Source organism: Paralichthys olivaceus, chromosome 3, assembly GCF_024713975.1.
Source record: "Paralichthys olivaceus isolate ysfri-2021 chromosome 3, ASM2471397v2, whole genome shotgun sequence".
Classification (NCBI taxonomy): Eukaryota; Metazoa; Chordata; class Actinopteri; order Pleuronectiformes; family Paralichthyidae; genus Paralichthys; species Paralichthys olivaceus.
In genome coordinates, this window is record NC_091095.1 from 5,660,693 (window position 1) to 5,688,581 (window position 27,889).

General features: G+C 42.1%; 2 protein-coding genes across 24 annotated transcripts in view; one reads left to right on the forward strand and one right to left on the reverse strand.

Moving 5' to 3' along the window:
• The first annotated feature begins 1,319 nt into the window (after window positions 1-1,319).
• LOC109636612 (dynein axonemal heavy chain 12-like) lies at window positions 1,320-23,836 on the forward strand. Its single transcript, XM_069521608.1, has 73 exons — window positions 1,320-1,623; window positions 1,759-1,893; window positions 2,482-2,616; window positions 2,726-2,816; window positions 2,943-2,969; window positions 3,123-3,312; window positions 3,414-3,480; window positions 3,590-3,748; window positions 3,870-4,062; window positions 4,367-4,555; window positions 4,670-4,820; window positions 4,926-5,017; window positions 5,116-5,294; window positions 5,395-5,530; window positions 5,654-5,779; window positions 5,885-6,019; window positions 6,511-6,704; window positions 6,803-7,043; window positions 7,148-7,333; window positions 7,423-7,623; window positions 7,761-7,955; window positions 8,048-8,169; window positions 8,254-8,536; window positions 8,639-8,752; window positions 9,138-9,294; window positions 9,388-9,560; window positions 9,646-9,798; window positions 9,901-10,140; window positions 10,260-10,505; window positions 10,616-10,735; window positions 10,846-10,955; window positions 11,071-11,251; window positions 11,371-11,511; window positions 11,623-11,706; window positions 11,811-11,999; window positions 12,141-12,260; window positions 12,392-12,580; window positions 12,748-12,899; window positions 13,030-13,168; window positions 13,342-13,508; window positions 13,632-13,887; window positions 14,333-14,629; window positions 14,847-15,025; window positions 15,156-15,348; window positions 15,461-15,622; window positions 15,738-15,932; window positions 16,070-16,203; window positions 16,295-16,457; window positions 16,571-16,651; window positions 16,752-16,928; window positions 17,042-17,173; window positions 17,275-17,364; window positions 17,478-17,618; window positions 17,729-17,970; window positions 18,112-18,259; window positions 18,385-18,530; window positions 18,631-18,845; window positions 18,933-19,125; window positions 19,223-19,415; window positions 19,522-19,694; window positions 19,924-20,064; window positions 20,176-20,334; window positions 20,440-20,735; window positions 20,829-21,082; window positions 21,177-21,314; window positions 21,417-21,554; window positions 21,646-21,879; window positions 21,987-22,175; window positions 22,291-22,394; window positions 22,493-22,835; window positions 22,939-23,030; window positions 23,141-23,208; window positions 23,294-23,836. Exons 1-73 carry the CDS (start codon window positions 1,517-1,519, stop codon window positions 23,482-23,484), a joined length of 12,066 nt encoding a protein of 4,021 aa, XP_069377709.1. The 5' UTR covers window positions 1,320-1,516; the 3' UTR covers window positions 23,485-23,836.
• Window positions 23,695-27,889, reverse strand: part of dock7 (dedicator of cytokinesis 7) — a 45,347-nt gene continuing 41,152 nt past the window's right edge. For 15 of the 23 annotated variants that reach the window (XM_069521627.1, XM_069521626.1, XM_069521623.1 and 12 more), the window contains 7 exons: window positions 27,725-27,850; window positions 27,412-27,501; window positions 26,979-27,215; window positions 26,699-26,842; window positions 26,478-26,584; window positions 25,836-26,003; window positions 23,695-24,546 (listed from right to left, as the gene is read on the reverse strand). In XM_069521627.1, the coding sequence (XP_069377728.1) occupies window positions 24,504-24,546; window positions 25,836-26,003; window positions 26,478-26,584; window positions 26,699-26,842; window positions 26,979-27,215; window positions 27,412-27,501; window positions 27,725-27,850 (915 nt within the window). In that variant the 3' untranslated portion in view covers window positions 23,695-24,503. Of the gene's footprint in view, window positions 24,547-25,554; window positions 25,575-25,835; window positions 26,004-26,477; window positions 26,585-26,698; window positions 26,843-26,978; window positions 27,216-27,411; window positions 27,502-27,724; window positions 27,860-27,889 lie in introns of all 23 variants that reach the window. The other 8 variants (XM_069521628.1, XM_069521621.1, XM_020098388.2 and 5 more) reach the window with 2 other exon arrangements.

Sequence of the window (27,889 nt, forward strand, 5' to 3'; positions counted from 1 at the left end):
CTTAAAGCACATAGTGCCATCATCTGTTCACTGTAAGATCAAAGCCAAGATAAAGGAACAGAAGCTTGTCTTGGATTCAAAGTCAGCCCAGTGCTTCAGTGAGTAGTTTGGCTGTAATGATGGAGGAAAGGTGCAAACAGTGCATTTCTTTCATTATGGAAAAAAATGTGTATCCCCTATAACAGTTGTTAGGCTACAAAGATGTAGTCCATATTTAATATAGGTACTGGATACCATGTGAAATATACACTTAAAATTTGACAGTATCATGTATTTGAATGAACATAGTTCATATGAAAGTTTCAAATAGCACATACAAGTTTGGAACTTTGTTACCCAATTAGGAAGCTATGTAATCAAAGAAAACGTTCATTCATAACATTGCCAATTTATAGTAGGAACAATTAATCAGCTCTGGTTTTATATTCAACATTCTTATTGCAGTGAAGCGAATGATACAGTTACAAGGAAATAAAAACATTGTTGATTGATTGCTGATGAAAACAATGCAACAATGAATTAATTAACCCAATGGTTGCTATCTTATTTATTTTCTATGGTGAAATTGAATTTCAATTCACTTCTATTTGTATAGCACCAAATCCTAGCATACTTTATCTCAAGGCACTCTACATGCTCAAGTTTAGACCTTGAAAATTATAGAGATGCTCAACAGTTCCCACAGTGAGCAAACACTTGAAAAAACTCTCATTAGATTTATATTTAGAATTTTAGATATATCATTTACATTCATATTTAACATTTACATTTGATACTCAGATTTAATGTTTACATATAGATATAACATTTAACACTCAACTTATATATGACTTGGATTTCTGTCGCAAATGTGAGGAAAATTTGCTAAATGTGAAGAAAATGAGCTAAAATAATATTTATAGATAGAATATATAATATGATATTTATAATAAATAGAGAGAGACTCTATGGGAGGGAAAAGAATAAGTTGGTGACATAAATGTGAGTGATCCAGAATGAACTATAAGCTTTATGAAAGAGGGAAGTCTTAAATGTGGAGATGGTGTCTGACTCCAGGACCCAGAGTGGAGGCTGGTTCCTCAGGAGAGGAGCCTGGTGGCTAAGGACTCTACCCCCTGTTCTCATGTGAGCCTGTGTTTTGGGAGAGAAGTGATCTATAATACAATAAATACAGTGATATGAGCTTTGAAATACATGATGGATCTTGATTACTAAGGGCTTTGTAAGGTCACCCCACTCTCTTTGAATCATAGACTACATAGAGGCAGACAGGGGAGTCATGGTAACCCTTGAATTCGAGTTCAGGAGGGGCTTCTTAAGATCAAAGGCAGTTAAAAGTCAAAGGCTAAGCAGCAGCTTTGTTCCTTTTAACCTTTGACTAGTTGCCACAATTAGAAATTCAGACCTATTACATTTGCAACCGTTCAAACGTTTTGGGGGATCAGCGAATTTCACGTCAGTGAATTTTTTGACAGACACTGCTACTTTTCCCAGTTTGCGCCTCAAAGATAAAAAAATGTCACGACCGCTAGGGACCCCGCAGAAGGGTGCATCAGTTGACCCAGTCCTGCCCCAGGTTAAGGTCTTGCAGCTCATAATACCGACGCAAAGCCTCACCACATCGTAAGTTTGTCTTTGTCAGTACCCCACAGTAAAGTGACAGCTCAACTGTCCCACCAAGAAATCAACCTAGCATTAACATACAACAGCCATAACTTAACCTATAAATCCTTCCCCTCCTCTTCTGGTTCTTTTCAGGTGGCCTTTGCCAAAGAGGACTAGCTCTCCTGAGGTTTCTAAAAAAGTTAAACTGAAGAGGATACCGACGAAACCAGTCCTGCCCAAGGTTAAGGTCTTGCAGCTCAAAAAACCGACGCAAAGCCTCAACACATCGTAAGTTTGTCTTTGTCAGTACCTGTGGTGGCAATTTCTGTTAAACAAGCACAAAGTCAAAAACTTCTTTCTATAAGTTTAATTCGGCATCTGCAGATGGACTCATCAGTACACATCACCTGAATAACATGCACAAATGAGCAAAGAACATAGGAGCATCAGTGTTCTTATAGTTCACAGCCCCCTCCCACTAAGCATGCAAAGGTTTCTATTACCCTCTTGCAGTTTCACTCAGTGGAGGAGACATCCTGTCCTTTTGTTAACATGTTCTGTAGATGACCCCCCTGTGAGACCCCAGGTGTAAGATCCCAATTAGAGATACCAAAAGATACCATAAAGTTGTGGTTTCTTGAGGCCATAAAACTCAAGTCTCTTAAGCCACAATTGTAAACCTTAAGGTTACCCTTTTAGAGAACAATTTGGTCAGTCCACATACAGGTCTGCTCATGCAATTATACATACACAAATGTAAAATTTCCGTTACATATCCAACAGTAAAGTGACAGTTCAACTGTCTCACCAACTGGAAATCGACATTAACTAGCATTAACTGAAAACTCTTTTCCCTCCTCTTCTGGTTCTTTTCAGAGTCCCTTTGCCAAAACTTTCTCACCATTGTGAGATCGATCAGTTGGATGCAGCAACACAGGAGATGAAAAACTGGTTACTTGCTCAAAAGAAGCGACTGAAACTGCGAGATCTACAGAAACACCAGCAATTACTGTATGATTTTTTTTCTTTGTCACTGCCCCTCTGATATTGTGAAAGTTAAATAATTGTGTTAGCTTCTGTGTTTACACTGTGTTAACACTTTGTCAATTGAATATTACAGGGTGTCTCAAGAAATGGAAGCTGAAAGACGGAGGAAAAAGCACAAGGCAGCAATGCGCGACGCATCACCAGAGCCATCATTTTTATCTCCTGTATAACAGTTATCCAACTACATATGCATATTCCAAATATTAATTAATATACAAATATTGTTTAAATATTATTACACAACATTTCTGTACACAATAATAATGTTTGATTCTCTACCTGCTTTACAGTGGGGTACTGAGAGGGGGAAGGAAAGGGTGAGTTTTCTTTTTAGTTTAAAATTTGACTTTTCTAGAGACAATATCTTCTTAATAAAATCTACTTATATGTATGTATGTATTTATATTGATGTCCTTAATTACTTTTATGTATATCGTGCCTTTCTTATTTTATTTCTGTCCCATTTGCAGAAGATCTATGAGCTCCTGAAGCAGGGTTTAGAGAAGTGCCCAGTCGCTCCAATTCCACAAGAGTGGCTGGCCTCAATTGGTGCCAGAATCCCACAGAAACTTAAAGAGAGCACTGACGCAAAGATACAGCTAAAGAAGCTCTGCATGGAGCTCCGCAACAACTTCCGCTGTGCTCTGGTCACAAACTACGGTATTGCCAATTGTTTGTTAATGTAAGCTACAGCATGTGTGTAGCATACATGCAGCGTACAATGGAATCGTGTCTCATTATGCCATTTTGCCTCCCTTTAGCTGACACAACATTAAAGAATCCAGATAAGATGCCTTGCTCAGAAAAGCAGGGAGCTCCGCGCATAAAGTGAGCATCTAAAGTCGAGAAATGATCAATACAGAATTACCACATAGAAGCTGTAGTGGTTGTAGCATTTTCACACCCTTTTGTAAAATGCATCTCCAATTTTTTCCAGAGTTTTTAATGTTTCCCATCAATGGCATAAGAGCTTTATCAGAAACCGCCAGTGGATGGAAAGTCATTTGCACATTGTGCATCGGGTCATCCAGGCTATTTCGAATTTGGGCCACATGACATTTTTCACGCTGGTCCTGGTCGATCCTTCAAGATACACGTAAGAAAAGACGTCATGAATGCTAAAATGGATCCACTAAAATAAGCACATAACTAGGATGTTTCATGTGAAGTTTTTCTCAATTCTCTTTCTGATTTAATTTTGGCTTCTGCTGGTTCAGGTCTTCCAGCCCCGTGAACTATAAAAGGCTACGGAATAAAATAGCTGAGGAGTGTAGTACGACAGAGGAACGTCTCATGAAAGAGTGGTTCCACAAAGTCATCCAGCTACTAACTAAGTCAAAACATTTGAACGGAATTACAGATACATTGGACTCCTTCTATAACTGTGCCTCCACCCTCATCTCCAACCAGGTAATGCTGATTTTAGGAATTTGAAGCAGGATTATTAAATTTACTATTACAAACAGTATTCAGATCGTAAGCAAACTCCCTTGAATTGAAACATGGACAATGTTGTGTCTTTAGAGCTGCCTATAGTAAAATGAATCTCATCCCATAGTGTAAATAATGCAAATATATAGTCTGCTGTATTGAGATAGATTTGTACAAACTGCAGATTACCAACATTATTATGTTTGACTGCTGTGCTCTTTTAATGTATGTTTCTTGATCACGCATTTGGATTTACGGAGATTCTTCTCATGTCAATTCCTAGATGAAAGCCATGCTTCAGAGAAACATAGAGGAGTTTGTCAAACTGTTAGAGCCTGGCAATGAACAATGCATGCCCGACATCAGTGTGGTCTTGACACTAGATGATGAAAAGATCAAAATGTACCCCTCCTCACAAGATCTGGAAGATCACGTTTTGGGGATTCTTCATTCCATCACAAATGCACTGCAGGTGAAGTCATGTGTAATAACCACTCAAAACACAATTTTATGTAATTTTATTGTGTTTTGAGCTACAAATGATATATTCTAAGATAGTGTTGAAATGTATGATAATGATCCACAGAGAGTCCCGATGATCCAGTCACAGCTGGGAGACTGGATGAAATATATTGATGCTGAAGTGCCTCCTCTCATCGTAGCCTGGGCTCAAAATGCATTGAAGGCATCGATGCGCAGGAATATGGAGGATCCTGAGAAACATCTCCAACATTATGGTAATGTTTCATAATCTCACCCAGTAATCTCCCATCATCCCCCATCATTGAGATCTTCTGCTGATCTTGAGTCACTTCAGAGCTAACGTCTGCTTTATATTGCAGTTGAAAAGTACAACTGGCTAGTCAATGGAACTGCACAGGCTCAGGTGGAGAAGTTCATGGAGGAAGAGCACTCTTTTGATGAATACACCAAGGTAACAAATAATAATGTTTAATTCATGATGCACCTAAACCTAGCGTGCTGTCAGTTTTCCAGGTGACTGTCAATGTTCAATTTCACTGCTTCTTACAGCGGGTAGAGGACTTTCATGCTCTGCGGTATGACATTATGAAGTTGCCGCCACAAGTAAATGTCCCAATGGTCCATTTGAACTGTGAAGAGCTAAGGAATGGGCTCGCCAGACGAGCAAAAAGCTATTCTGAGACACTTCTAAAGAAAATGCTCACCAACTACCGCGAGCAGATTCTACAGTGAGTCACTTCTTGTAACATTCACAATAACACTGTCACTCTGTGTTTTTGAACATTGACATTTTGATTTATATTTAATACTTTTTGTTTCCGCTCAAAGGATCTGTTCTGAATTTGAAATAATCAAAGAGAAAGCTCTGATTGTTCCAAAGACTACAGAGGACATAGCCCAGATGATTGAGTACATCAATTTCATTCAAACAAAGGGTTCTGCTAAAATGGAAGAAAAAGTTGCGGTAAGTAACCTAATGATTGGCTCTACTTGTCGTAGCTTAAAAAGTATTTTGCAAATTAAAATATGGATTTCAGTTATTGTGTTTGAATCTAACACCAATCCCTACCACTTTGTATTTTGACAGGAGGCCCGCTGTCATATGATGACCCTCTTTGATTTCTCCCTCTATGAGGAGGAGGATCTGGTTCAAAATAGCATTCTCATAAACTGGCCAGAAGAAATCCAGACTGTCTTAGAACTCAATGATGAGGTAAGGCTTGTGTGTCTGCTTATAACTTTATATAACCGAAGTCTTTGCATTTTTATGCTTTCTTTTAAAGATGTCCTAATTCTGGGCATCTTCGTTATTTTCCAGATCCTTTCAACGGCCAAGCAGAAAGGAGCGGAAGAGCTGTTCGCCAAAAGACAGGCAATATCGGCAGAGCTGCGGAAGTTGAAAGTTAGAGTAGAGGACTTCCAAGATTACTTTGAGCTGGACAGGGCGCATGAGGTACAGTGTCGCTTTCAGATAACCTCAATAGATAAACATTTTGGGATATATACATGTATTTGCTTTCTTGCGTTAGATGAGAAGATATATGACTCTGTATATATGGTAAATATGCTGATGGATCTTCTCATCTTACTGTATTCAAAAAGCACATTTTTAAAATGACAAACTATTGTAAAATAATTTAATATGAAATAACAAGGCCTGAAATTACTGGACGGATTATATACTCAAATTTAATTATGTCTATAAATGCTTGCAATGAAAGCAGAATTTTTCAAAAGCATCACAGAACATTTTGTGTCACCTAATTCCAGCAATTTCGGAATCTGAGAAATTAGTAGAAATTTTTATTCCATTCCGTTTTGCTTCTTCGTTTATTTTATTTAGTTTTTTGGTCAGAAACTTTTCATTAAATAATTTAATCAATTTAGTTTTTATTCTGTTTCTTTGTATACATATTTAAATGTCTTGTGCTTTTTGTTTGGTAGCATATGACCGATGTGCAAAGAGTTCTCAAACTTGTCCAGAAGACTGAGCAGACAATCGTCTCCCTTAACAAAGAGGAGGTCGTCTATGAATGGGACCTCATGCATTTCCCAGAGGTTGATGTCATGAAAGAGACCATTGCAATGTACCACACGCTGTTTGGACTTTCACTGAAGTGGCAGAGCGCAGAGAAAAGGTATAACTTCAGTTTGACACATGTTGTGTTTGTGTGTATATATATATATATATATATATATATATATATATATATCCTGTAATCTTCTTTGTTTATAGGTGGATGGATGGAACCTTCACAGAGTTAGATGGGCAGAGCATTGGGGCACAGCTTGATGAGTTCAACAGGGAGATCTACAAGATGCTGAAGAAGTTCCAAAAGAAACAGAGAGAGCTCAGACCAGAGGCTGAAAAGAAAGGTGGAAAGGTTGATCGAAAACCGACTGATCCAAGGAAGCAGGAGGAGTCTCCCACAGAACTTTTCTGCTCCAGTGCATTAGAGCAGATCCAACAGTTCAAGGTATTGTATTAAACTAAGGGGCTCATTGATGTCATCAACTCTTGCAGTGAATGTCTTGAAGTCCTGAAGCCATAATAATCACTGGAATGTGCTTGTGTCAACAGGAGCATATCCCCTTGGTGTCCGTCATGTGCAATCCAGGCATCAGAGCCCGCCACTGGAAGGAGATGTCAAATATCGTGGGGAGCGACCTCACTCCTGACTCTCGTACAACCCTTCGCAATGTCCTCAAACAGAACCTTGGTCCTTACTTGGAGAAGTTTGAGACTATCAGTGCTGCTGCTACCAAAGTAAGGACTCTTTCCTTTCATTTTGCTAAAACCTCAATACTGTATCTACATTTTGACTATGCTCACACTCTTTCTTTGTGTCTCTACAGGAGTTTACCTTGGAGAAGGCAATGGAATCCATGGCATGTGTTTGGGATGACGTTTTTTTCAACCACCAACCGTACAGGGATTCTGGAATATCTATCCTGGCTTCCTTGGACGAGATTCAGACTACTCTTGATGACCAGATTGTCAAGACTCAGACTATGAAGGGCTCGCCTTTCATCAAGCCCATAGAGAAGGAGATCAAGGTTTGCTTCACGTTTTGGGGAATGCACATAGAAACTAAGCAAAAGCTCAACTTGCATCAGAGTTCCACCTGGAGGGTGTATTTTGAAATCACCTGCTGTGTATTCAGTCCTTTAAGTCTTTGTTTTTTTTACCTCAGGAATGGGAGGCGTCCCTGCTTCACATTCAGGAGACAATAGACGAGTGGCTGAAGGTACAGAGCCAGTGGCTTTACCTGGAGCCCATCTTCTCCTCTCAGGACATCATGCTGCAGATTCCAAAGGAGGGAAAACTTTTCCAAACTGTGGACAAAAACTGGAAAGAAATCATGAGGCACTGCGTTAAGAATCCTAAGGTACTTGTCAAAACTGTTGTTAGATCATAAAAAAAAAACTGAGAAAGCCTGAAAGATACATTGTTTGGACTAACCTCTGACTTTTCAAATAGATTCTACTAGCAACTTCAATGCCTGGTTTGTTAGAAAAACTGCAAGAGTCCAACAACCTCCTGGAAATCATCTTGAAAGGACTGAATGCCTACCTGGAGAAGAAACGTCTCTTTTTCCCACGGTACACAACATGTTTTTGCATTGTTACTTGTACGCTAATCTTTGTTCATGTCACAGATTAGTTTTGATTGTGTGTTGCATCCAGGTTCTTCTTTCTGTCCAACGATGAAATGCTGGAGATCTTGTCTGAGACCAAGGACCCACTGCGAGTCCAGCCCCATCTCAAGAAGTGCTTTGAGGGCATTTCCAAACTGGACTTTCTTCCCAATCTGGATATCCAGGCAATGTACAGCAGTGAGGGGGAGCGTGTGCAGCTAATCCAGAATATTTCCACGTCGCAAGCCAAAGGAGCTGTGGAGAAGTGGTTGGTGCAGGTGGAGGATATGATGATTAAAAGTGTCAGGGACCAAGTGGCCCAGTCCAGACTGGTGAGATCCCTGTTCTACTTCCTTAAACAATAACACAAGACCTTGCTTTGTTAACTGTAATAGTGAGAAAGATGAGTGATAAACATGTGGTTGTATTAACAGGCCTATGCTGCGACTGATCGGAACCAGTGGGTGAAGGAGTGGCCTGGGCAGGTGGTGCTCTGCACCTCTCAGATTTTCTGGACCTCAGAGGTGCATGAGGCCATCAGGCAAAATGTAAGTTTTTGCACCTTAAAAATGTACAAACAATGTTTTTTAAATACCTACAATTACAGCTTACTTCACGGAAATGAGGCATGACAAATATTTCTGAATATGAGAAGAGTTTGTTGTGAGGATCCCTAGCTGACATCAAAATGTAATTTTAATCCTTATTGGTGTAACAACAAAGGCGTTTGATGGCATTAATAGGGTATATTGTATCATAATATTGTAAGTGCCTTGAGATCATGTGCGTTGTGATTTGGCGCAGGACATAAAATTTTAAATGAACTGAAAGCAGTGATGACTGATCTGAAAAGTTCTCTAGATTATCATGGCACCATGATAGTGTCACAGTGGAGAAAAGATGGAACAGTAACAGTGATTTTGATCTGTGTAGGCTTTGAAGGATTACTACAAGCAACTCCAGAATCAGCTGAAGGATGTCGTACAGCTGGTGCGAGGGAAACTGCCCAAACAAACGAGGACCACGTTGGGAGCGCTGGTCACGATTGATGTCCACGCCCGGGATGTGGTCATGGAGCTTATCGAGAAAGGTAGCTCACAGCACAAAATACAGAGCTGATAAGTTTAACTTTGCCTCAGCACCTAGAAACAGCAACACATTTACATTGACCATTTTTTAACAGGCGTAACGAGTGAAACGGACTTCCAGTGGCTTGCCCAGCTGCGTTACTACTGGAATGAAGATAACGTTCGTGTTCGCATCATCAACTGTGATGTGAAATATGCCTATGAGTATTTGGGGAACTCACCACGTCTCGTCATCACCCCACTGACAGACAGATGCTACCGAACTCTGGTAAAACACCAAACAAATAATCTCCTTGAATGTGAGCACATGCCACTTTCGGCATTGGATGTTAAATATTATGCTTTTTTCTCAGATTGGAGCTTTCTTCCTGAATTTGGGTGGTGCACCCGAAGGTCCAGCAGGAACAGGAAAGACAGAGACCACTAAAGATCTCGCCAAAGCTCTCGCTGTGCAGTGTGTGGTCTTCAACTGTTCGGACGGACTGGATTACATAGCTATGGGAAAAGTAATATCAGCAGCAAATTTTATATTTACATTCATAATGATGATGACATTGTTACAAATGGGAATGGTTTTAACACGTATTCTGTTCTGTGATATTTCCTAGTTTTTCAAGGGTCTTGCTTCATCTGGTGCATGGGCCTGCTTTGATGAGTTCAACCGTATCGAGCTGGAGGTGCTGTCTGTAGTGGCCCAGCAGGTTCTCTCCATCCAGAGGGCTGTTGGGCAGAAGTTAGAGGAGTTTGACTTTGAGGGTACCATGCTCAAACTCAACCCCAACTGCTTTGTGTCCATCACGATGAACCCTGGCTATGCAGGACGTTCAGAACTCCCAGACAATCTCAAGGTTAACAGAGATAAAGAATATCTTACCAGACATCAAATTATGATGATTATTTATTTGAACAACTTCCTGAAATAAGGCAATAAGCAACTGTCCAACATTTATGTCTCTTCTTTGTGCAGGTGTTGTTCCGAACGGTCGCCATGATGGTCCCCAACTACGCCCTGATTGCAGAAATCTCCCTGTACTCATATGGCTTCCTCAATGCCAAACCACTGTCGGTGAAGATAGTGATGACCTACAGGCTCTGTTCGGAGCAGCTCTCGTCCCAGTTTCATTATGATTATGGTATGAGAGCTGTCAAAGCTGTACTTGTGGCTGCAGGAAACCTCAAGCTGACCTTTCCGGATGAGAATGAGGACATACTGGTATTGAATCCATTGCATTTTCTTAACATTTTACACAGTGTCCTATTTAGAAACCTTTTTTGGTTTGTTGGGTGTTTCTGACCCTTTCACTTCCATGTCTTGACGCTCAGCTCCTGAGGTCCATCAAGGATGTTAATGAGCCCAAGTTTCTCGCCCATGATATTCCGCTCTTCAACGGCATCCTCAGTGACTTGTTCCCAGGCATCTCCCTTCCAGAGGCTGACTATAAGGTCAGATACAGCCGTCATTACTTATTCTTTTGAATTAAGTTCAAACACCTATTGTATGTTTTTTTATATTGTGTTGTATATTAAAATCAATGTTTTTGTACCTTTTGCAGCTGTTCCTTGAGGCTGCTGGTGATTGTTGTAAGAATCACAATGTCCAGCCAACAGACTTCTTCTTGACGAAGATGATTCAGACCTATGAGATGATGATCGTCAGACACGGGTATGTTACATTTCAATTTCTCACATTACCAAAAGTTGACATTTTACGGAGCATGTTTCCATTTGAAAAAATGAAACACAATTTTGCATGACAATGATCCTTTTCTTAATTTCAGATTCATGCTGGTGGGAGAGCCCTTTTCCGGAAAGACCAAAGTGCTGCATGTGCTCGCTGAAACTCTGACTCTTATGAAGGAGAGAGGGTGCGAGCAGGAGAAAGTCATCTTCAGGACAGTGAACCCGAAGGCCATCACCATGGGGCAGCTTTTTGGACAGTTTGACCCAATTTCCCATGAGGTAGTTAACCTGTGCCTTGGATCCTCTTGATTGTCTGGTTTTCACAGTATTAATGTGATCCTGCAGGTGTCCCTTTCCTTCTCATAATCGTTTCACTTTTTGTCTTGTCTCACTTCAAGTGGACCGATGGGATTGTGGCCAACACGTTCCGTGAGTTCTCATCAGCCGATACACCACACCGTAAGTGGGTGGTGTTTGACGGTCCCATAGACACACTGTGGATTGAGAGCATGAACACCGTGCTGGATGACAACAAGAAGGTAAAGACATACACAGTGAAACCATTCACAACATTTAGTATTTCTTATATTAGATCAGATTCGTTTTCACATTACAACTGACATTTTTATTGCTCTGCTCTTCCTCCACAGTTGTGCCTGATGAGTGGCGAGATCATCCAGATGTCCAATCAGATGAATCTAATATTTGAGGCCATGGATCTATCACAGGCCTCAGTATGTTAGAAGCTCAACAACTCAGAGAATCACACACACAAACCAGTTTTGCTTTGTACTCTTATCTGATCTAATTGAATCTTCTTTGTTTTGTGTCACTGCAGCCTGCCACGGTCAGTCGCTGTGGTATGATCTACATGGAGCCATCTCAGTTGGGCTGGGAGCCCTTAGTCATCTCCTGGATGAATACACTTCCTGAAGTTCTGCAGAGCCCGGACAACAGCTCGCTGCTGCTGGAGCTTTTCCATTGGCTCCTGCCACCTGCCCACAGGACGCTGCGTAAACTCTGCAGGGTGAGTGACCCCGGGCCCCAAAACAATCCAGTCACAAATATCTGCAGACAATTTACTTTACGCTAATAGTTGACACATTTACTTTTATTTATGTATGTACAACAGAAGTTCTCTCATGCCTGATAATGTTTTTGTTTGCAGGAGGTTGTTCCCACCGGCGACAGCAACACTGTGATGTCCTTGTGTCGACTGGTTGAGATGCTGCTCTCTGAGCCTGTCAAGATGGAATGTGTGGATGTACACATTCGCACATGGATCATGGTAAAAAAAACTCAATCATTCATCATCTCATATCCTTAATTATTTAAAACCCTTGCGTTGGAATTGCACCATGCAAAAGTTGTATTGTTTTTGTTGTATTTTCTGTATGACACCTCATTCTTTTCTCCAAGGCTGCATTTGCCTTCTCCATGACGTGGTCAGTGGGCGGCAGCTGTGATGCAGACAGCCAAGCAGTTTTCAGTGAGTTCTTAAAGACGACCATCTCAGGAAAATCTGAGGAATTCCCTCTCCCAGCCTCTGTGGGGAAATGGGAGTGTCCCATGGATTCGGAGGGCCTGGTGTATGACTACTTCTATGAGGTATTTTCAGATGTGTTTGACTAAGTTTAAATCAGTGTTTGAATCAGTAAATAACACTTATTTCTTCAGGAGTCGTACAAGTGTTGTTGCCTTTGTTCACTCGTACAACTCCCGAAGATACCATGACTTGAGTGACCGAGACACTTTACCTCTTATCTCTTATTCAGTTCAAACGAAAAGGCAGGTGGGTTCATTGGAATGACACCATCAAGGACATCAAGCTGGGGGACAAAGACACCAAAGTGCAAAACATCATCGTTCCCACCATTGACACGGTTCGCTACACATACCTTCTGGACCAATGCATCACCCACGGAGTGTAAGTACTTTTACCATCAATGGTTCTTCATTAATATAAATTATTGTGAATGTATCGGTCCCCCACATACTCTTATATATATAATTTTTTCTTTAATTTTAATTTAATCTACCTTTTTTTCTCTGCCCAGACCTTCCCTGTTTGTTGGTCCGACTGGCACCGGGAAGTCAGTGTATGTGAAGGAGAAACTGATGAACAACCTGGACAAAGATCTCTTTGTACCCTTCTTAATCAATTTTTCAGCCCGTACAAACGCAAACCAAATCCAGGTGAGGTTTTTAAAACCACAGATGAAAGAAGGTTCCTTGAGGGATTATTTTTTATCCTGACTAAATTGGTCGGGTGCTTTATTAATCATAAATATTAAGTGATGAGTAATCTCGACAAACAACACAGGATTGTTTTTTAAAAACGTTCTTACTTTCATTGTTTGTGTGTCCAGAATATCATCATGTCCGGGTTGGACAAGAGGAGGAAGGGAGTGTTTGGGCCCCCCATGGGAAAGAAGTGTGTCATCTTTGTGGATGACATGAGCATGCCTGCTCTGGAGCAGTTCGGAGCGCAGCCTCCTGTGGAGCTTCTTCGACAGTACATGGATCACAGAAACTGGTATGAACCATCCACCATTAAAGACCAGTTTCACATGTCCAGTGTGACCAGTGTGAGATACAAGGGAACATTTATTGCTCCAAACAAAGCATTGTTCATTTAACGTCCGTTTTGCTCCATTAGGTACGATCTGAAGGATACCTCCAGCCTCTCGCTTGTCGACCTCCAGCTCATCTCCGCTATGGGCCCCCCTGGTGGCGGGAGGAACATGGTGACGCCTCGCTTCCTGCGACACTTCAACATTTTTGGCATCAACGCCTTCAGCGATAACACAATGGTTCGCATCTTCTCCAACGTGATGTCCTTCCATCTCGAAAACAATGAATTCCCCTCTGAGTGTTTCAATATTGGCAGCCAAATAGTGACGGCCACCATGGAGGTAAGTGAGCTAAAGGGTCCACTGTGTAAGATATATGTGAAAGGGATCTATTGGCGGAAATTTAATATATAAAATAATCCTAGTGACGGTTTCGTTAGTGTGTGATCATATAAACCATACAAATGTTTTTTTCTTAACCATTATTTACATCAGGTGGGGGTCCTCTCTACTGAGGCCGCCATGTTTTTTACAGTAGCTCAAACTGGACAAACTAAACCTTTTGAGTTTTTATGTCAATTGAAGGCGACCACAGGTTCTCTTTCATGTTTTGAAGGGGAGGGTGAGGTGAGGGGTGTTCAGCTGCAACATGTTTTTTCACCACTAGATGTCACTAAATTCTAAACACTGAAACTTCAACGTCACGTGAACACCTTTTTAGCAAACATCTCGTCTTTTCCGTTGCTTTAGATTTCTGACCGTATTCACTATTTTGAATTTCCCAAAGGTGTATAAGAAAGCCATGGAGAACCTGCTTCCAACTCCAGCCAAGTCTCACTACACGTTCAACCTGCGGGACTTCTCTCGCGTCATCCAAGGCTGCCTACTGCTGAAGAAGGAGTCTCTGAAGAACACGGAAACTATGATAAGCTTGTTTGTCCACGAGGTCTTTCGTGTCTACTACGACCGTCTGGTGGACGACAAAGATCGAGCTTGGCTCTACCAGCTGATGAACAACATCATCAAAGATCACTTCAATGAGTCATTTGTTCAGGTGTTCGATCACCTGAAGCAAGGGAGTGAAGTAAGTTCTACTTTCTGTGGTGTCATGTGTTTTACCATTACTATGTTTTACCATGTTTGTAAATGAAGGATGCGTCCCTTCTTTCTCCGAATCTAAACAATATTTGATATGTTTATATATATTTTTTACTTACATATGGAACATTTAGACCTTTATTTGTACTCAACTTATAGAAAACTGACTCTAATCCATGTCACCTAATGTTTCCCTTTCTCAGCTGGTTGAGGAGGACATGAGCAATCTTCTATTTGGCGACTACATGCAGCCTGACCTGGAGGATGATGAGCGCCTGTACGCTGAGGTGCCCTCAATGGAGAGCTTTTCTCAGGTGGTGGAGTTGTGTCTCGCCGAGTACAACCAGATGCACAAGAACCACATGAACCTCGTCATCTTCCGGTAAACAGCTTTAACATTACAGAATAAAAGACATTGGTCTTGGTCAACTTGATCATTACGTGATCATTTTTGCTCTAGTCAGTCTTTGCATGTAAATTGTAACTTTAACGAAATGTCTGTTTTCTGTTAGCTACCTCCTGGAGCATCTATCCTGCATCAGCCGTGTGTTGAAGCAGCCAGGAGGCAATGCCCTGCTCGTGGGAGTGGGAGGCAGTGGGCGTCAGTCCATCACACGCCTGGCTGCATCCATGGCCCACATGACCCTGTTCCAGCCTGAGATCACGAAGAACTACAGCATGATTGAGTGGAGGGATGATGTCAAGGTGAGTGTTACTGTTTTTAAAAAGTCTCCTGTTATTCTCATGCATTTTCACACTATTTCTGTGTGTGATACAACTGTGAAGAGTTTTAACATGAAATTTCCTTGCAATACAGATGCTGCTGAAAAATGCCGGGCTGAAGGGACAGAAGACGGTGTTCTTGCTAACTGACGCTCAGATCAAAGATGAGGCTTTTCTGGAGGACTTGGACAGTGTCCTGAACACAGGAGAGGTGCCCAATCTGTTTGCCATAGATGAGAAGCAAGAGATTATCGAGGTAGGTTGTAATAGCCTTTGTAGAGCAGCTCATACTTTGAGTAAATACTTTGAGTCCTATCCATTTATATTTGATATAACTCACTGGCTCACTTACTTCATCTCCCTTTCTCCAGACGCTGCGTCCCCTTGCCGAGGCTGGAAATAAAAAGGTGGAGTTAAGCCCTTTGGCGGTATTTGCATTCTTCGTGGCACGCTGTAAAGAGAACCTGCACATTGTTGTGGCCTTCAGTCCCATTGGAGATGCCTTTCGAACTCGCCTGCGCCAGTTTCCATCTCTCATCAACTGCTGCACCATTGACTGGTTCCAGGTACAACATAGCCATGAGTAAAATATGAGATGTGCTGGAGGTTAATCATAGACACGGTTCCTATCAGTGTCAGCAGTCTGTCTTTGAATCTTCTGTGTTTGTTCCCACTCTAAATCTTTCCCTCTTTGCCCTGACAGCCATGGCCCGAGGAGGCTCTGGAGCGTGTGGCCAACTCCTTCCTGGAGTCACTGGGGATGAGTGAGAACGAGAGGCAGGATGTCATTCCCATCTGCAAATCATTCCACACCTCTGCCATACAGCTCTCAAACAGGTACAACACGTGGTTTGCTATAAGTCATATTAAAATGATATTTAAAGGTAAGTTCCACGTACTGTATTTCACACTGTTGTTTCCTTTGCAGGTTCCTCTCTGAGCTTGGCCGTCATAATTATGTGACACCCACTTCCTACCTGGAGCTGCTTGCAGCTTTCAGTCAGCTACTCACTACGAAACGAGAGACTGTCATGAATGCAAAACAGAGATATATGAACGGTCTGGATAAACTGGCCTTCGCTGAGTCTCAGGTATATGCAGCACCACTATTGCCTGTGTTGTGTTGTTTATTGTCAATTTTATTTTCATTTAAAATGTTGCGGACACCTCTGTTAAAATTGATGTTGACAATGTCTCAATGTAGGTGGGTGAGATGAAGAAGGAGCTGGTGGACCTACAGCCTAAGCTGGAGGAGGCAAAGATAGACAACGCCAAAATGATGAAGGTGAAGAAATCACATCTTTGACAACATTGACTGAGATTATATATGGAAATATCTGTTTAAGTATATATAATGTTATAAAGTTGAATATGACGACCTACAGGTGATTGAGAAGGAGTCTGTGGAGGTGGAGGCCAAAAGTAAAGTTGTGCGTGTTGATGAGGAAGCGGCAACTATAAAAGCCAACGCAGCTCAGGCTCTGAAGGATGAGTGTGAGAGCGACTTGGCTGAGGCTATCCCCGCCCTGAAAGCTGCGGTCACGGCTTTGAACACTTTGAAAGTAAGAACGCTTCAACCACACTGCCTTTTTGTACAACGTTTAGCTGATGCAGCTCAGACAGCTGCTGATGCATAGACAGTGTATGCTAAAGTTGATGCTTCTTTTCATTTCAGCCCTGCGATGTCACAATTGTGAAATCGATGAAAAATCCACCTCCAGGGGTGAAGCTGGTGATGGCAGCAGTTTGTGTGATGATGGGAATAAAGCCAGAAAGGATACCGGATCCATCTGGGAGTGGAAAAATGGTCAGATTTATGTCTTAAATATACTTTTTTTTCAAAACCCTTAACGACAAAAACATTTTAACATTCTTTTTCATGAATAACACGTCTGTCTTATTTTCTAGGTTACAGAGTACTGGGGTCCAAGCAAGAAGCTTCTGGGGGACATTAACTTCTTACGAGATCTTAAGGAGTATGACAAAGACAACATTCATGTGAGTGTCAGAAAAACTACATCCATGTTAAATATGATGTATGATCAATGTAATTATATTAATGGAAACACTCGTGTTTTGTTCTGACTAATTCAACCATCTCTTCATTGCAGGCCCCTGTGATGCAACAGATCCGTAATGAGTACATGACTCAGGCTGGCTTTGACCCAGCTAAAGTGGCAAAGGCTTCTTCTGCAGCAGAGGGTTTGTGCAAGTGGATACAAGCAATGGAGGTGTACGACAGGGTGGCGAAGGTGCAGTGTTTCTGTGTATTTGCACAGACCTTTTTCTCTAATATATCCTGATAACAAGTGCATGGTTATGTATGTTTGCATCAACACTCAATCGTTCTCTGTGAATTTAGGTTGTGGCTCCAAAGAAGGCCAAACTGGCAGAGGCAGAGGAGTCGCTGTCTGCCACCATGACCCTGCTGGAGGAGAAGAGAGGCCAGCTAAAGGAGGTCGAGGACCGTTTGGCTGATCTTAAGAAAACCTTTGAGGATAAAACCGAGGAGAAGGCTCAGCTGGAGTACCAAGTGGATTTGTGTGCCAAGAAGTTGGAGAGGGCTGAGAAACTCATCGGTGGTCTGGGTGGAGAGAAGACCAGGTGAGGATGCATGAAAATTTGTGTCAAGCAGGTTGTTTTTTCGTCGCATGCTTAAAATCCCACGCAGGGCCATTCTTCATTGTTTTATATGATTGGAATACGATTTGAATGACTGAAATCTGTTGCTCGTGATCTGTCCAGGTGGTCTGAGGCAGCAGATAGCCTGCAGAGCACATACGACAACCTGACTGGGGATGTCCTCGTCTCGGCTGGTGTCATCGCCTACCTCGGAGCTTTTTCGGCTGGCTTCAGGCAGGACTGCTCCAAGAAGTGGACTGAGCTCTGCCAGGTAACTTCGGCCTTTCGGTGAACAAACACGCGATTTGTTCGGCGTGAACAAACACGCGATTTGAGTGAATGCACTTTGTTAATTTTTTACAATCCTTTTTCCTTTATCTCAAACTCTCTCTCTAGTCCAAAAACATTCCGTCATCAGATGACTTCTCTCTCAGTAAAACCCTGGGAGATCCCATCAAGATCAGGGCTTGGAACATTGCAGGTCTCCCCAGTGACTCCTTCTCTATCGACAATGGTGTCATTGTCAGGAATTCACGCCGATGGTGAGTCTGTTTTTGTTGAAGTATTAAATCCTCTTCAGTTTTTAGGTTAAAACAGTTCAACCTAAATTTTATTCTATCTTCAATGTTTGTGTTATTGCAGGCCCTTGATGATTGACCCTCAGGGCCAGGCCAACAGGTGGGTGAAGAATTTAGAGAAGGACAACAACCTGAGTGTAATCAAGCTGTCGGATGAGGATTACATGAGGACTCTGGAGAACTGCATTCAGTTTGGAACTCCTGTGCTGCTGGAAAATGTTGGAGAGGAGCTGGACCCGTCACTGGAGCCACTGCTGCTCAAACAGACCTTTAAGCAAGGTGCTGGGAATGTGATATGGCTTCTAAAAGACTCTTGATTACATTTAATTGGACTCAAGTAAAATAAATAATTTGTCTTTCTCATAGGTGGTGTGGATTGCATCAAGCTGGGGGAAAGTGTGATCGAGTACTCCGCCAACTTCAGTTTCTACATCACCACGAAGCTGAGGAACCCTCACTACCTACCAGAGCTGTCCACCAAGGTTTCCCTGCTGAATTTCATGATCACCCCAGAGGGCTTGGAGGACCAGCTGCTGGGCATCGTGGTTGCCAAGGAGAGGTATGGCTTGTACAATGGTCACTTTGTTATTTGCCTGAAACACTACTTGTCACATCGGCAGAGCATTGCATCTGATTGTTGATTTTCTGCCCTTCAGGCCAGAGCTGGAGAAGGAGAGGAACGCACTGATCCTGCAGTCGGCTGACAACAAGAGGCAGCTGAAGGAGATTGAGGATCAGATCCTCGAGACGCTGCAGTCTTCTGAGGGAAATATCCTGGAGGATGAGAGTGCCATTCAGATTCTAGACTCGGCTAAGGTCATGTCTGAAGTCATCACCAATAAACAGAAGGTACGGACCACACGCAAAACACAAGCTCTGGAATGTGTTATTTGTCATTCACATACATATGACATATATGTATTTGGTAATCTAACATTGTACTGTTTCAATCCAGATTGCAGAGAAGACAGAAATTCAGATTGCAGAGTCCAGGGAGGGTTACCGACGCATTGCCAAGCATTCCTCTGTGCTGTTCTTCAGCATGGCCGATCTGACCAACATCGACCCCATGTACCAGTACTCTCTGAACTGGTTTGTCAACCTCTACGGCAACTCCATCAAAGACAGGTGGGTGATTCACGTGCAGCTTCGTGCAGTGAGATCAATTCTGCTGCACATACCGTAAACTCAAGCTTAAAATTCACACGTCGGACATCATGACAGCAAACGTAGCAACATTTCTATGTGTTCCATGAGATGCCATGTGCACACATGACAAGAAGACAAACTCTACACTGACATCTAATGTTAACTACTAGTTCACCTCCAACTCTTTGTGTTGTGTTTCCTTCATCAGTACAAAGACCAAAGACCTGCAGAAGAGGCTGAAAATCCTGACCACTCACTTCACCTACAACCTGTACTGCAACGTCTGTCGCTCCCTGTTTGAGAAGGACAAGCTCCTCTTCTCCTTCCTCCTCTGCTCCAATATACAACTGTAAGTTCTCAAGATCCTGTGGGACACTGGTCGAGATTTGCTTTGAGCATTAAACCAGATTCTCATATGAAAATGAAATACGTGACAACTCATGTTGATATTTGCTTTCAGGGAAAAGGGGGAGATTGAGTACTCGGAATTCATGTTCTTGCTGACTGGAGGAGTGGGGCTGCAGTCAAGCATTGCCAACCCAGACCCCAGCTGGCTACAGGACAAAAGCTGGGAGGAGATATGTCGAGCCAGTGAACTGCCAGGATTAAAGGGATTGAGGTAAAGAGCGCAGAGCCTTTCTTTTTCATTTGTTATCTTTGTCCTTAAGTCATTTTGAATTATATCTGACCACTGGAGTTAAACTTGGTTTTCTTTATTCCACAGGGAGGCCTTCATCGAGAGGTCAGGGGACTTCAAGCCTGTGTATGACAGCAAAGAGCCTTACAACACTCCCCTGCCTGCACCATGGTGTGATCAACTCAACGACCTGCAGAAAATGATCATTGTTCGATGTCTCCGTCCTGATAAAATGGTGCCAGCTGTAACCAAATATGTAGCTGGCGAACTGGGGAAGAAATATGTGCAACCACCTCCCTTCGACCTGAGCAAGAGTTACAAGGACTCCAACTCCACCATCCCGCTCGTATTTGTGTTGTCTCCAGGAGCGGATCCCATGGCCAGTAAGTCGGACTTTACCAAAGATGGCCTCAAAGTTGATTTCTTAAATATATCATGCTTTCATATAATGCTAAACCTGAAAAATCTCTCCACAGGCTTAATTAAGTTTGCCACTCAAAAGGACATGGTCGGTAACAAGTTCCAGTGCATCTCTCTTGGTCAGGGCCAGGGCCCCATCGCGGCTGAGATGATCTCCACAGCCATGGAGCAGGGGGCGTGGGTGTGTTTACAGAATTGCCATCTGGCTGTTTCCTGGATGTCCACCCTGGAGAAAATCTGCGAGGACTTCAGTTCGTCAACTTGCCATCGTGACTTCCGCCTGTGGCTCACCAGCTACCCTTCACCCAAGGTAAACACTGTGCATTTCATTCTGAACATTAAGAAGCAATATAGAGATTTCATCTGAGTGGAGTCCTAAAGAAATACCTTCTGTCTGGTTTCAGTTTCCAGTGACCATCCTGCAGAATGGAGTGAAAATGACGAACGAGCCTCCTACAGGACTGAAGCTCAACCTGCTTCAGTCGTACTTGACGGATCCTCTTTCTGACCCCGAGTTCTTCTGTTCTTCAACGAAGCAGGGGGTGAGCTGAGGGTCATTTTATATACAACAGGAGTTTGCATTTCTTCTTTCATTGTGTCTATCAGGCGAAGGCTATTCTCTGACTCTTGGATTTCTCTTTCAGACCTGGGGGAAGCTCCTGTACGGACTGTGCTTCTTCCATGCACTTGTTCAAGAGCGGAAGAAGTTTGGTCCACTGGGCTGGAACATTCCCTACGGCTTCAACGAGTCAGACCTCCATATCAGCATCAGGCAGCTACAGGTATTCACGTCACATCAAATTCACCTCATAGGGCTGAACAACGTTCAGATTCAGTCTCTGCTATTACAACAAATATTATTTTCTGTTTCAGCTGTTTGTGAATGAATACAAAGAGGTGCCCTTCGAGGCCATCAAGTATTTGACCGGGGAGTGTAACTACGGTGGCCGTGTGACAGACGACTGGGATAGGCGTCTCCTGGTGACCATGTTGGCAGACTTCTACAACAATGATGTCATTACGGACCCTAACTACTCTTTCTCACCTAGTAGAAATTATTTTGCCCCACCAGCATCTGACTATAATGGCTACGTCAAATACATCCAGGTAAAACCACTTGATTCATTCAAATACGTGTTTATTTAATTTCTACAAAAACTGCAGTGTCCAGCCAACTGAGTAACAATACCTAACCTCACACTCCTGTGTTCTAGGAGCTTCCAACCGGCCAGCAGCCAGAAGTGTTTGGAATGCATGACAACGTAGACATTTCCAAAGATCTCCAGCAGACAAAGTTGCTGTTCGATTCCCTGCTGCTCACCCAGGGTGGTGGCACCAAAGGAGGAGCTAGCTCTGGGAACGACAACGCACTCTACGAGATTGCAGAGGATATCCTTACCAAGGTTTGAATGATACGACAAAGATAATAAGATGAAGACGATGTCCTCCGTATGTAGAAATCGTTCGCCATGTTAGTGGTCATGCTCACGGACACCTGTTAATGTTTGCTCCCCACAGCTGCCGAGTAATTTTGACACAGAGGCGGCCCTGTCGAAGTTCCCGGTGCTCTACGAGGAGAGCATGAACACTGTCCTCGTCCAGGAGATGGAGCGCTACAACACGTATGTTGAAACAGCTCTGTGTCAGAAGTTCATGAAGAACAACACATCACTGTTTATCAAACATGACTTGATTACTTTTTTTTGTTTTTCTACGTTAGGCTGTGCAGTGTGATCCGTCAGAGTCTGCGGAACCTGCTGAAGGCCCTCAAGGGTCTGGTGGTGATGGACGCAGAGCTGGAGGCCATTGCCAGCAGTCTGGCTGTGGGCAAGCTCCCAGAGCAGTGGGCCAAGCGCTCGTACCCGAGCCTCAAACCCTTGGGCAGCTACATCACTGACTTTCTCTCAAGGCTGAAGTTTTTGCAGGATTGGTACGACAATGGCAAACCCAACGTGTTCTGGCTTTCTGGATTCTTCTTCACGCAGGCCTTCCTTACCGGGGCTATGCAGAACTATGCCAGGAAATACCAAGTCCCCATTGACCTGCTCAGTTTCGATTTTGAGGTTAGATGACACACACTTACTGATGGTTTCTTCTCCGACTCAAAGATCTGATCTCATTCCTAAGAAGGTGCTAACAAGCGGTTTTGTTTCCATGACCTCACAGGTTCTTCCCATCTGTGAGTCCGACACGTCACCTGAGGACGGAGTTTACATCAATGGATTGTTTCTGGATGGAGCGCGATGGGACAAAGACAGGTTCATGCATACGTTTTCTATATTTAGAATAATAATTACTGTATATCATGTAAATCGAGAGATACGAAGAGAATTGACGAATCTTAACTGTCGTTTGTCTCTATCATCAGTGGAGTTCTGGATGAGCAGCTTCCCAAAGTCCTGTTCGACACGATGCCCATCATCTGGATCAAGCTCAGTATGTATTCAGACGTTCAGGGTTTCATGTGTTTCTTTCAAATCTCATTTTGTTAATTGGTTACTAATCATTTTTTGTCCCTCAGCTAAAAACAAAACCGATGACCCTCAGAAACTCTACGTTTGCCCTCTCTACAAGACCAGTGAGAGGAGGGGAACCCTCTCCACCACAGGCCACTCCACCAACTTCGTCATTTCCATGACGCTGCCCACCAGCACACTCCCTCAGCACTGGATCAAGCGCGGTGTGGCCATGCTCTGCCAGCTGGACAACTGAGCTGCTGCCACCACCACCACCACCATTAATATCATCACCTTCATTCTCTCGGAGTCAAGGATTCATTTTGATTTCAGTAGCAAAATGGCCTCAAAAATGATGTTTATGGCCTTTTTGTCATTTCTTTTCTCTTTTAGAAGTTTTGATCTTTCCCCAACTCTAAACCCCTCAATCCTGCATAAACAGGAATTAAAAGAAGCGCACAAAGACTGAACATTAAAATATTTATTTAGTAAAATATTTAAAATAAACAAAAAGAACTACATAAAATTATACAGGGATGTTTAAAGTACCGAACTTTAAAATATTGTCGCTTCAACTAAAAATTGTAATAAAGCATTATGATAAATAATAGTAGAATTTTTTGCATGTTTTCATTTTTTTCCTCCCCTCCCCCACGTTTTGAATTACATAAACTTTCAAGTTGTAAAATGCATTGCTACACTGTGATAAAAGTGCACACATGAAATTGAATACAGATTTTTTTTGACACATCATTAAAAAGACACCTTGACTTTTAAAATCGTACCATATCTACAGTCACTTGTTAAAATTTGGCGGGAAATAAAAGTTTTTTTTGGCACTTTGACCAATAATGGGATCTCATTCTTTGTATTCTGTGGTTTGTCCGAGCAGATTCTGTTGGTTTCAAGAGTGAAGGCTCACATTATTAGCGTTTTCTTAAGGTAGCATACGGAAAATATAAACATTTGTTCCCCACTGTAACAAATGGTCTGCACAGAAAAATCTAAATGCCAAGGTATCCCTTTAAACTTTAAGAACCACCGGTCCGTTCCTCTGATTGTGTAACAGTTTCTCTGTAAACAAATTAAGACACTGGAATGACGTACCGAGCTGCAACACCTTTAGCTTTTCAGCTCTGTCTCAGAAACACCAACCAAGTTTGAAGAGACACTCCTATTTACACTTGAGAATAAATAAATATTGCAATTTGTGTGTGTGTGTGTAAGAATGTGTATATGTGTGTGTGTGTGTGTGTGTGTGTGTTCTCTTCATCTTCAGATGTCAAGCTTACGAAGACTCATTCTGCTGAAGGAATCTCTGCGGAAAGAAAAATACAGACATAAGAAGTTTTCTTATTTACACAAGCAAAAAGATCTGATTTTCAACTCTCAAGTCTCAAATCTGGTCTTTTCACCAAACAACAAAAAACTAACGGAAGAATTCACTGGAGTTGTATCTTAATAATCTTTCTTCCATCTACTACAGCCTTTCACAAAATCTAATTAGAACCTTTGAACAAATTCAGAGAGAAATGTCGACCTGGAGATTTACTTTCCCCCAAAGTTTAATAGAAATTGTGACTATTATACTTTTATTTTTTGCAAAATTCTTCAAAATTAAGTTGGTGTACTTTAATTACTCTCCCCAAGAGGTTCTGTTTCCCCCTGTAAATTGGTTTGTTTGTTTTTCAGCAGGATTACGCAGAAATTACAGAGCGGATTTCCTGGACAAAAGTTTTTAGTTTTTTTTACTTTTTAAACATTTTCATAAATATCATATAATAAGAATAATTCTTGGATCTTAATTTCCATATTTTGGGAACTGATGGATGAGAAATGTTGTGCAGATTGAAATAAAAAATTTCAGATCTAGTGAGTTTGAATGTAGATCCATAAGGGGTCAGGTTGTACAGTGTTCTGAATAATCAAATTCTGCAAGTGAAAATACAGAATTTCAAAATTCCTTGTTTTTTCTAATTCAGTGTGTATATATATATTATTTCTGTAGGAATGAGTTCAACATCTTTTGTCTTTGCAAGGCTCCCTTCGTCTGTGTAATATGTGCGCCCCCACGTGGTGGTTTGTGGTAACTATAGTGACACGAGTGAAGGGTTACATCTACACCAGAAGCCCCCAAATATTGGCTGTCAGCCCCAGAGGCTAATTCCTCCTAAGAAGATAGCCGAAGTACACATCCGCAGATCAAATTTTCTTTTTTAAATACACATCTAAAAAAAATTCCCTTGTATCCGAGAAATTCAATAAAACAAGAAAGCGTATGAATGATAGAAACGGAAAATGAACATCTCAAAATGTGTCAAACTACCTTGTCAAGCTGTCCGTTTGCTGCATGATTTTATAAAAGCAATAACAAAGACGGGTTTAAATCAACATCCAAAACATAATCTACACACACACGTTTGTGCAGCTGTCTTAGTGAGGACACTCATTGGCATAATGCATTAAAGGGGGGGTCACAAAGTGAGGACCGGCCAAAATGTCCTCACTTTGACAAAAATGTCCTCACTCCATAGGTTAAAGGCTAAACACAGACAGCTGTACAAACACACACACACTCAGACAAAGTTCAGTCACGCTCAGCCGTACCTGTGCGAGTTGACCTGCAGTACAGGTTTATAAAGCTGAGGGATCTTTCTGTTGATGAGCGGCTGCAGCGCCTCCTTCAGCCGGTGGTAATTCCTCTCCAGCTCTCTCTGGTACTCCTTCTGGTCCGCACCAATCAGGCTCTTGTTTTTCCGCAGGGCATCTTCACACCTTTGGCAAAGAAAACCATCAAATACCTCGGCCTCATAGATTCTCACGTACACTGAAGGTAAGATGCCAAAAAATGGTTGATTGAAGGAGAATCTTTGCTCTTCAGATTGTTTTGGGGCAAACTTACTTTGGCATTTTCTCACGTTGAAGGTTTCAACTAGTTACATTTCTAGATATTTTAAAGAAGGGGGCAATCTCAGAAGGTTTTTTTTTTAATTCACAAAGTTTAGGTAGAAGATTTACATTGAAAGTCAAATATTTAAGCTCAAGAGTTTTCAAAAGTTTTTGTATTTCACGTCTCGCTCCTCATCAGAGGCTGAAAACTTTAGTTTTTTTGTAACCACTGGCAATTCTGTCAACTCCTGAGAAAACCCTCCTAATTAGTTCATTAGTAAATGTTATCATTATGTTCAGATACAGAACACGTCCTCTTTGAGATGAAAGACTGTTACATCACATCACCACAGTTTGTACCTCTTGGTGAAGTCTTTGAAGCAGAGCCGAAGCTTGTTGTGGTGTCTGTACAGTTTGGGGTCACTGGGGATTTCTGACAGGAAAACCTGAGCCACCTCCAAAGGACCCTGAGCAGAAAAAGAACAGAGACTCAGATCGGTCACCTACAGACTAGCATTCGTTACTTTTGGAACTCAGGAATATATTTCTAGTCAGACAAAACTGGCATCTGGAAACTTCACCTGGTTGACCGTTGTACCAACTGATCCCTGCAGAACCATCTGCAGCATCTTGGCATCAGCAGGGTCCTGATGGGTGGCAAAGGCCAGCTCTTGAGTCTTCTTCTGCATGTCCTCTATCGCCACCTCGATGGGTGTGGAAATAATCTGAAAAGTTAACAACAAGATTGGACGAGCTGCTGCCTCACTTCACCCTCTCCATTCACACGAGTGATGTTTTTATGATGTAAAAAACTAAATAAAAATAGTATTTCTGAGAACCAGCTGATAAACATTCACTTGCCTCCTCTTTGTGGATGATGTTGATCCGTGTCTTGATGTAAGGGAAGGCGTGGGAGGTGGTGAGGATGGTCTTGCGTTTGAACTGCTCGTGCAGATCCCCGTGCGCCCGCCCGTCCAGGGTGAAGGGCGTGCAGTACACGAAACGCCGCAGGTTGTAGTTCTTGTCAAAGTAGGTGATGCGGTCCTTCATCTCGTACGTGTCGAAGTACGGCTCCACATACGTGATCTGGACAAATGCCTGCAGGAAGAGAGATGGTTTCATTTTTAGGTCACGCTTCCAGGAAACTAAATTCCATTTAAAATAAACTTTATATTCATTTACTTTATTAGAGTAACATTTTTAGAGTCATAGTAGGTCTGACATCCAAACATTTTCACAACTTGTTTCATTAGATATCACCGCTCAGGTGAAATCACTATCTGCTGACACAAACCTTATTTGGATCCAGCTTGCACTTGTCCACTGGGTTGGAGTCTTTAATGACTTCTACCTGGTCCTCTCCAAATCGCTCCCCATAGAAACCCTGAGAGCAAATGCAGCACAAGGCCTCGTTAAGTTTTGATATAAGACTTGAACACACATCGAACAGGTAAAGCTTATTTGAATTTTAAATGTGTGAATTAGAAATGTGGAATTGAAACATTTATTTGGAGTCTGGCGAAATATTATCAGAACATCACATAACTTACAAATAACAGCTTTTACCGCCACATATATTATGTTATAATGTTATTCCAGGTATTTACCTCAAGCCTGTGAGAGATCTCTGCCAGCTTCGTGATGGCGGGCTCTTTGTACACAAACTCCTGCTCATCTAAGTCGCCAAATTTTGAACCGTAAAACCCGACTCTGAAGTACGTACCAAACATCCTCTTCCCATCCTGCGAGCAGAGGAAAATAAATATTAGTCC

Excerpts from the sequence above, each read along its gene's own strand:
- LOC109636612 (XM_069521608.1), top strand. The coding sequence starts at position 1,517 with ATGTCACGACCGCTAGGGACCCCGCAGAAGGGTGCATCAGTTGACCCA. Across the intron at positions 10,506-10,615 it reads ATGAGAATGAGGACATACTG|CTCCTGAGGTCCATCAAGGA; the intron begins GTATTGAATCCA and ends CTTGACGCTCAG. Across the intron at positions 18,531-18,630 it reads GTCAGGAATTCACGCCGATG|GCCCTTGATGATTGACCCTC; the intron begins GTGAGTCTGTTT and ends GTGTTATTGCAG.